Source organism: Poecilia latipinna, unplaced genomic scaffold, assembly GCF_001443285.1.
Source record: "Poecilia latipinna isolate Pla-1442-1.1 unplaced genomic scaffold, P_latipinna-1.0 Scaffold1923, whole genome shotgun sequence".
Taxonomy (NCBI): Eukaryota; Metazoa; Chordata; class Actinopteri; order Cyprinodontiformes; family Poeciliidae; genus Poecilia; species Poecilia latipinna.
In genome coordinates this window covers 95,975-105,632 of record NW_015114539.1, presented here as the reverse complement: position 1 = coordinate 105,632, position 9,658 = coordinate 95,975, and the positions used below count along the sequence as shown (strand labels likewise).

Here is a 9,658-nt window from a genome sequence, read left to right as displayed (position 1 = left end):
ATGACTTAGTCGCTCTCTGTGGTGATGAAACTTGTTAGCTCCGCTGTTGCGGGCATGTCCATGTTGTAAGGTTAAATCATCATGAGCTTTATTATTTGGGCCCGGTCATTAGCCCCGCCCCCCGGCCGACGCCGTCTTGTTCCGCTACTGCGTCACATGTTTGCCTGAGGAGCGGAGGCAGCAGTATGGCGTCTTGTCTGGAGCTTATAACAAGGTAAGTTCCATGTTAAAATGATCATGTTTTTGACTATTTTTTTATGGAGGCATTATTTTTCCGTTTACGCAAGAGTATCAATTCATATACATAGTTCGCTTAACGTACGTTTATTTGTTTGGATATCACGGTATATACGACTGTTTATTATCTTAACCGAACATTGAAACTGTCAGGAAAATCTGGGGGCCATTTGAGTTAACATTATTTAGCTGCAGAGGTCGTTTTCGTTAAGTTTTTGGCTGTAGACTGCAAAACGGGGGAGTGGCTGTGCTGGACCATTGGCTTGATCTATGCCACAGGTGTCAAACTCCAGTCCTGGAGGGCCACTGTCCTGCAACATTTAGATGTACCTCTGCTGCACCACACCTGAATACAATAATTAGGTGATTAGCAGGACTCTGGAGAACATATTTACGCAGTGAGGAGGCAATTGAGCCATTTGACTCTGGTGTTTTGTACCTGTGGCATATCTAAAAACTACCAAAAAAAACTACCTCTTTGTTAGTGTGTCATGTTGGTGACTGAAGCCTGTTATGATGACTTCAATACATTTTTTCAGACAGGTTGGCACGACTTTTAATGCTGTCCAAAAAAATTTCTAAAAGCTGACTAATTTCTTTAGTAATTATTTCTGACTTTTTTATGCTTTATCTTGTAAACCAGGTGGGCAGAGTAATTTGAATGAATATGACAGTGACACACACAGAGGTGAGTCTGATTAGTTTTGCTCACACTACTTTTTAAAATATTTTATTATCCTAATGTGTCTGCTATATTTCCTGTTTTTCCTTCCAGGCTGGAAGTCTTCCTCCTTCATATTGGTGAAAACAAGAGCAGCACCAAAGACACTTCACCATCAGTGATCACAAGACCATCCATGGTCGCCTCCAATGAACTGTCAAAGCTTCACCTTCAGTGCAAAGTACCATGAATGAATGACCTTTGTTGTATATTGCTGTCAGTGCTGTTTGATGTTTTGAAGTACCAGTTGCAGTAGATTACATACTGCAACTGGTGCTGGTGTTTTTGTAGCATCTAATGTCTTTTAAAACGAATTTGGGGATTATTGATGGCCAATAGTTTCTGGGGAATAAAAAAGGTTTTAATTGCTCTAGTGGCTTTTATTTGGTAGTAAATTGACAAAAAGAAGTGGGTAATGAGAGAAGGGGAAGACCGGGAAGCGAACCCACGACAGCCACATTGAAATCTAGAGCCTCCATATGTGGGTTGTGCTTAACCCCTGCACCAACACAGCACACCCTGCCAGTAATATTTCAAAACTCAGATTTCTATGTCAATATATACTTTACACCGTTCTGTGTTAGATTAACACGTTCATAGTGTTAACTTTTGACAATATACACTAGTTGTTGGGTAGATTAACACTGAAGTATATTTGATTTCAACTACTGTGAGTGTTGATTCAACTCTATCACAGATAACACTTTCAAAAGTGTAACTTCTACACCATCCAGAGTGGACCAACATAGACACTTTCAAAGTGTTGAATTTAACTCTGTAGGAGTTGATGGAATACTTCCAAATTTGCTGTGTTTACAAACCTCATCCAGCCAGCTGCTAAGTTAGCTTTTAAAATGGCTAACTAGCTGGAATGCTTTAGCAGTGAATTAGCTGTACTGCCTGGTTGCCTAGCAACCCAGGCTGATCTCCAGCGTTTGGTCAGCTGGTTTTCCCGCTGTATGCACTGTACAATGGCTGCTGGAAAAGACAATAGTGTTACTGACTTGCTGCATTCTGGTTGGTTGTGCAGGAGGCTCCACTAATGCTTTTCAAAGATGGACGGTTGTATAATTGCTCATCTGTTGGCAGCCAAAATGAGTTTGTCACCTTTAACCTTTTATTGTGAAATTCCTTTGGTCTGTTGCTCCTTTTTGTTGATTTATTTTATTCATATTAATAAAAATAAAATGTTGTTTCTGTTTGGACCCTCTAAACTGCAGTGACGACTGGAACGCTGAAACAAAGCGTGCATTAGCTTCTCCTTCGCTCCAGTTTGCATTTAAATATCAGGGCGTGGTCCAGCATGGACATAACTCTTCGTTCGCTGAGCATCACAGAAGGTCTCGTGTTTTTTTCCCTCCTTGCCTTTCTTCTCTCTCTGTCATGGCCCTCCATATTTTCCCTCTGCCTATATCTCTTTCCCCATCTCCACCCCACCCTAAATCCATCCATCCTTTCCCCATGTTGTGTAAAAACCAGCTGCTTCTCTTTCTGTGTCCCGGCCTGGTGAGCTGAGTGCTGGAGGACGGAGATAAATCCTGCTGGACATATTTCTTTGAGACAGAGAATGATGGGGGCGCGGGGCGGGGAACACATTAGAGGGTTTGGGACAGAGGACAAATGGTGAAAAACGAGAAGAAAAGACTGAAGACAAATTTCAGGCTGTAGAGAGGATCTGTCACACTTTGATCTGATCTACATGTTGTGCTGCTTCGTCTTTGGGTTTGGATGGTTCCTGAGACGTTCAGGCCGGGTTACAGAGTGGAGCTGTCCCTTTTATGGAGCAGAAACTGCTCAGGTTTTTATCTTTCAGGTTAACTATAAAGGATTATTTCATATTTTAAAACTTAAAGGGTGCAACCACACCAGCCCTTTCTAGTCCGCTCTAATCCGACTCCAGTTAGTTTGTCCAGAAAGTTCGATTTGTTTGGTGTGACCTCTGATCGACCTCTGACCTCTGTTCCTCCAAACCTCAGTCTGGGTTTGTTTGAATGTGAACGCCAAGCGGACCGGAGACCGCTCCAAAAGCAGGAAGTGGACTGCAGCGCAGGGCATTGGAATGAACAAACAGAAATGTGGCTTTTTGTTCCAAGTTCATGTTCTGTAACATCTGGACTGGGAGAATCTGGAACCAGACCCAGAACCTTCCAAACACTCTTTACATAGATTTTTTCTGTTTCAGATGAATCATATCAGATAAATGTGACAATAAAGGTTGAAGAAGTTGGATTAGAGATGAACAGAAATCCAGACTCTAAAGAAAAACTTTAAATGACCTCAGAAGAACAAAAGGTCAAGGTCATTATGACGTTTCATAAGAAGCTCTGGCATCTTGAAAGCAAAATGCAAATCAATAATGATCATTATTTTTGCTTCTATTCAATATATACAAAAAAAATCATCTTAGTGTAACTGGACTTCTTGTTGCTGAGTGCAAAAGCTCATTGTTTTCATGAAATGATCTAGATTTTGACTTCAGGTTAAAGTTTGGAGAATTTATTTCTTCCATCTTTTTAAAATTGGAGCAAAACCATTGAAGAATATTTCCGTCATTATAAAGAGACGCTGCATGATATTCAGTCTGCAGTGTGCTGAGGTGAGATGTTTGTCAGACTGAAGGCCTGCGAGTCGAGCTGACGTCTTGAAGAGATTGGAGTGGCTCTGAGGTCAGAGGTCATGTAAACACAGCTGGCTCAGAAACGCTGTCCTCTCGTCTGCTCCATCCTTTTCTTCTCAGTTGTTTTTCTTTAATCTTCGACGCTTCCTCTCATTCTCTGCTCACCTTTCTACATTTGCTTATCATTTGCACAAATGTTGGTCTCCCTTCTATCTGCTGCCTTCTCCTCCCCGCCCAGCTGCTCCATTAGGCTTTCTTTCTGTCTCTTCATCATGTCTGCTCCGGCTGGAATGTTCCCTTGATTTCCAGATCCTTCACATCTTCACGTTGTTGTCAATAAATCTGTCTTTACTTCCTTCTGTCTCCTCTGTTACTGCTCTGGCCTTTCATCTGCTGCTCTATCTGCGCTGCATGGCACCGGGCCGGACGGCTCAGCTTCTCCTGACAGGATCCACCACGACCTCAGCATGTTGGCTGAAGTCTGCTGGAATTTTCCCATCAACCTAAATGTTGTTTGGGATGCTTAAAAACTTACAACTACTTCAAAAACCGAATATGTCTGATATTTTTGGGCAAGGATTGAGGAAAACTACCTCAACGTTTTCATGAGATATCTGTTGAAACAAACCGGTGTTCTGACCATCTGTGCTACCTCGTCAGATTTTCCTACCGCAGCACGGATAGATGGCTAAGTCTATCTGTCTGTGCTACCCGTCTAAAATTGCTACAGTCATGTTTACAAACCGAAAACTACAGCAGGTTGCTAATGTTAAATATATTGGATAACATTATTTGAGTGACTGAAGTGGAAGCTTAGGAGTTAGCGTAGCATCGGAACAATTTATATACACAACAAAACCACAAGAAGATCACTTCCTTCATCTGAATATCCTACCCATTTAAAATGAAAAGCTATAGATGTATGAAATAATCCTTTTACTAGAATATCTGTCTGTCCGTCTGAGCGAGCGGCGGGGTCACCTGGACAGGTCGCCAGTCTGTCACAGGGCAACGCAGAGACAGACAGAACACACACACACACACACACACACACACACACACACACACACACACACACACACACACACACACCTAGGGAGAATTTAGAGAAACCAGTTAACCTGACAGTCATGTTTTTGGACTGTGGGAGGAAGCTGGAGTTACTAGAATATCCTACCTTTAAAAGTATTTTAAATACAGAGGGGTTTGTAAGAATAAAACCGTATCAGACAGGGGAAACAAGTTTTCATTGAAATGAAATTAAACACAGACAAATACAGATCACTGTAACTCTTTATGCGTTAATCCGTTTTATGTCAGTCTGGTATCAGCAGCAGCCACAATGTGTCCACAGAACTGCACAGGTCACTGGAATGATGGGATATGATTAATATACGCTAATATCTTGGTCTAATTTCAGACATATCATCTATTGATATTGGCCACATGTCTATGGGAGTTGGTATTGTCATTGATTCATAGTAAAGGAGGAACAATCAGCTGTTTTGTCAGGAGAACAATAAACGGAGCAGATGAACTGGTTGTGCGACTGGGCGTACTGGTTGGCAGACGGTTTAGTGCGGCTTCCTGGAAGGAACAATTAGGAATTCAGAACCAAAGAAACTGAAACACCAGAAGTACAAGAACAACCAGATTTAACTTCCATCAACTTGTATTGATGACAAATGCTAGAAGAAAAGCAAAGTGGAAACTCCTGCAAACGAATTGTCTGAGGGCTGCTCCTCAGACTGCAGAATCAGCTGCAGCCAGTCCCAGTGTGGTCCCAGTTTGGTTCCCAGTGTGGTCCCAGTTTGGTTCCCAGTGTGGTCCCAGTTTGGTTCCCAGTGTGGTCCCATTGTGGTCCCAGTTTGGTTCCCAGTGTGGTCCCAGTTTGGTTCCCATTGTGGTCCCAGTTTGGTTCCCAGTGTGGTCCCAGTTTTGACGGCAGTATTTATAACATTTCTACTTGAATCTGATGTTTTTCAATGAGTGCACTGAGTCTCTCTAACAGCAGCAGCCGCTTCTCGCCGTCTGGCCCGGCGGCCTGAATAAATGGTAAACTGTCGGCCGGCTAGCGGTCAGCGGTTCACCATGCGGCTTTCTGAATGTGTTAAAGATGATGGATGGACGTTTCAGTGAGGACAACAGGAGACAAAAGGCTTCTTTGTCCAACTGGATAAATATTGAGGCAGTTAAATAAAGCTTAACAAAAGGTTAATCTTTGTGCTGGTAGACATTACCCTCAGCATATATCCTCTTTCTGATGTTTGCGGCCTGAGTGATGGATGCTGATGTGGGTGGGGTGACTGTGACAGACGTTGCTACAGTAGCTTTCAGCGTTTTTCTCTCCTTTGGGCGTTTTCCTTGTTTGCTGGAATGAGTTGCTGCCCTTTTGTCAGCTTTTCAAACTGCTGTTTTCAGGCCACCTGTTCCGTCTGTTGTTTTTGTCTTCTGTCTGCATAAACGTATTATTTGACTCATGCTCTCTGCTCCCATTCAGTTAAATTTATGTCTCTTTTTTATTGCTGGCTGTACCTGCTCAATGGACATTCAGGATGGAGTGAGAACGGCCGATCCTTCCTGCATGCTATGCAAAGAGTCGGCTGGTCAGCGCCGGTCCTGTTTTCGTCTTACAGATGGCCCACGCTATTCAGACAAATAAAATTGCTGCCATGCAAAGAGGAAGCGATCTGTAGATTCTTCATTTTTGCACCACTTGGTTGACATGTTTTCAAATTCAGATGCATGAGGGAAACCGTTGGCGTGCTGCGTTTGTTTTGTTGCAGTGACTGAATGCATAGCAAAGAAAAGAGTTTGCATGGATCATTTTCCTGTCTAAACAAGGCTCTATTTGCATAACTGGGATGCGGTGTGGAGCTGAATGGACATGCACACCAAAATTATGATTTTCTGCTGTAAAATGTCCTGAGAACTCGTTTTCAGAGGAAGGGACTGACCTGGTATTCAGCTCGTTTCTATGACAACCGCTTTACTTTGAGCTGCAGTCGGTAGCTAACCTGGAATTAGTTTGAGTGTAAAATGGGTCAAACAATAAAAAGTAATCCTGTAAATGGGATTTTACTTCAACTTTTCACTTTTCTCAATGCTTAATAAAAATAAAAAAATAATGAAAACTCTCTAAAAGAGATGGATAAATGATAAATCAATTAATCGCACGATAAATCAAACATATCGACCTCATTTTAATTATCGGCTTCATTTTAATTATCGGCTTTATCGTCTCTTCCTGCCTTTTTTCTTTCTCTTGATGACACTGAATGAAAAAAGGCTCATCTCCGGTGCTCTCCACTGACCCTCCCTTCCTCATTTCCTTAGTGTAATGTCCAGCTCACACTACACGAGTTGTCGGCTCATTTCCAAAACCTCAGACCACCACACATTGGAGACAGAAATCTTAGGCACAACGGTTCGATGGGGTTCGATGGTGCTGTGGTGTCCAGCCACACAGCCATTATTCATTGCATTAATCAATGCTTTACTAGAATGTGCCTGTGATGCATGTGGCTAGNAATATAGACACTTTCAAAGTGTTGAATTTAATTCTGTAGGAGTTGATGGAACACTTCCAAATTTGCTGTGTACAGTTGACATAATTTAATCTATAAAGCTGTTTCAGTTACAAAATTTTCAAAGATAATTCACAAAACCTGTTGAGAATGAGTCACGGACACAGAACAGCAGAAAACTGACGAGTTTATTTGTGTTTTAAGTTAAGATGCAAAGTAAAGGCAGCAGACCAACTGTTACAAAGTCATGTTAAAATAAGGTCAATTAGTTGAACATGAGACAACAGTGAGTCTGTGAACAATCCTGTCAAAATAAATTGGTCAAAATGTCAAAGAGCATTGCGTAACCTTCGCAGGACTGCCTCCTCTTTCACAATCACACATTAGTTTAATCATCTGAGGCATTTCTAGGAATATTACAATGAGTAATATGAATACAAGCATAACGGATCAACACGGATGTAAATTTAGAATCCATCCACATCCGATCTCTGACTCAAGAAAGGTACGAGGAGGATGTTGTCAGATCTTTCAGTCCGTTTCACTGTTTTCTTTCGATACCGAGTCAGAAGGATCGCTTAGGGAGGAGAAGTGATCTGAAAAAGAGGATCAGCATTACAAATAAATCTCCACCAATTTTGATCTTGCTTTGTAGCTGTCTTTATTATATTAGTCCTTATTCTGCTATCTGTCCAACATTTTGTCTCTTGAACTGTTCCACGTGACACCAGTTGTCTTCATGAATAAACTACATTTTATATTACTTGCAAAAGTTGTAGTTTGTGTCAAAAGCAACTAAGCAAAGTAATCTAAGGAAATAAAATGCAACATTAACAACCAATATGACGGAACACTTGACTCTCTCTCGGTGTCAATTATTTTAATACAGGATTTAACTGAGATTAAGGTGACTGTCAGTACTAGGATTAAAATGTAACTATGAGAGGTTGGAGCAATAATCCCAAAAGTGTGTCTATGTTTATGACTCACCTGCAGCAAACTCGCGAATGTCAGACGGCTTTTTAACTAGCAAATGTCTGTTAAATGAAAGAGAAACGAGACAAGGTCAATTTAATGTTTCATTTAATGTGATCATATAAGCTAAGATATTGTAGGATCATATTACTACATTCTGTAAGATGATCAAATAAAGGTCCAAAAGTACTGAGATAAAATAAACAACTGAAAACATTTGTAGCAAATAAAGCAATAGTCACATATTATTAAACACAAACTTTTATTGATTTCACAGTTAGATAAATATGTATTTTTAAGTGTATGTAAATGTCTGGATTCAACTGTATGTTGACTAACTTGTAAACAATTAGTCACATCCCATATCCTACAAGAACGTTGAACTTTTGATAAATTATCACAATTTTTAATTTATTTTCCCCAATATTTACCAAGATGTGGTATATACTGAAAAACAATATTTTTATATTCCACATATACTTTTGAAGATTTCTTCGAAACCCCAATAGACCTAAATATTGGTCACAGCTGATATTTGTTTACCTAAGGCAAACAAATAAAACATTTCTGTACTTCTTTGAGTTTTCCAAACCTCTGTTTATCTCTGTATCAGGATCATTTATGGGATTTTTTTTGAGCCGTAAACGCTGATAAATTGAGAGCGTTTGAAACTTTAATGATGACTTTCTGGTAAAATAGGGAAAAATAAACCAACCTTAGAAAGTCACCAATGATTTCATCCACTTCTGGATGGGCTCTCAAATACGTTTCGTTGTTGATTCTTGTTTGAATCTGAAGCAAAACAAACCGCAGATTCGGAATAAATCCAAAAACAATGTAAGCAACATATTTTTTTTGCCTAGTTTTTCTCTTCCTCCGCGGAGAGTTACCTTAAACTGTCGCAGTTTCTCTTGTTGTTCGATAGTTAAAATAGAAACGTTGAGATTCTTCTGAGCATCTTCCACAACTTCTCCCATGGCTTTGTAAATCTAAATCTAAATGGCGATATCCTCTGTTGCTCCGAAAAACTGAAAACCAAACGGTCACCACAGTTTGTTTCCATGAAGACGTTGCCATAGAAGCGTACGAGTCTAACTGCTTGTCCACGAGGGGGCGCAGTTGAGTCAGGTTAAAACGTTTAACGTTACAGTAAATATAAATTTAATTTAATGTTAATTTAAGACTATGGAAGCAGTGTGATAACAAATATGCATTACATAATTTAAAAATAGCTAGTTCATAATCCTCGTATGCTATAATTTATTTGAACAACAAAACATGCATCTAAATAAATAATATCTTTAGATTCTATTATTATATCATAATAATTAGATTTTGTTCTCATAAATGTGACTCTGTTATTAAATAATTAGACACTATCTAATTAATTAACTAACCCTAACCCTATCCCTAACCTGGAGCCAGCAGGATGGAGTGCCATTAAGTAAACATTTGATTTCTACTTTCCAAACGTAAAAATCGGAAGGCAGTGCATTAACATTAGCACAAACATTAGCAGTGCAATTTCTTCATAAATTTTCTAGTATACAACTACTACTGCTTAAATTTATTCATGATTTA

The 9,658-nt window shown here is 40.0% G+C and overlaps 1 protein-coding gene across 1 annotated transcript; it reads right to left on the bottom strand.

Annotated features, from left to right (window-relative positions):
- Positions 1-7,265: 7,265 nt before the first annotated feature.
- riiad1 (regulatory subunit of type II PKA R-subunit domain containing 1) lies at positions 7,266-9,147 on the bottom strand. Its single transcript, XM_015015535.1, has 4 exons — positions 8,968-9,147; positions 8,793-8,869; positions 8,093-8,139; positions 7,266-7,698 (listed from the first exon to the last, which is right to left on the bottom strand). Exons 1-4 carry the CDS (start codon positions 9,052-9,054, stop codon positions 7,634-7,636), a joined length of 276 nt encoding a protein of 91 aa, XP_014871021.1. The 5' UTR covers positions 9,055-9,147; the 3' UTR covers positions 7,266-7,633.
- Between the last annotated feature and the right edge of the window lie 511 nt (positions 9,148-9,658).

Excerpts from the sequence above, each read along its gene's own strand:
- riiad1 (XM_015015535.1), bottom strand. The coding sequence starts at position 9,054 with ATGGGAGAAGTTGTGGAAGATGCTCAGAAGAATCTCAACGTTTCTATT. Across the intron at positions 8,870-8,967 it reads AGAAACTGCGACAGTTTAAG|ATTCAAACAAGAATCAACAA; the intron begins GTAACTCTCCGC and ends GTTTTGCTTCAG. Across the intron at positions 8,140-8,792 it reads ATCATTGGTGACTTTCTAAG|ACATTTGCTAGTTAAAAAGC; the intron begins GTTGGTTTATTT and ends TTCATTTAACAG.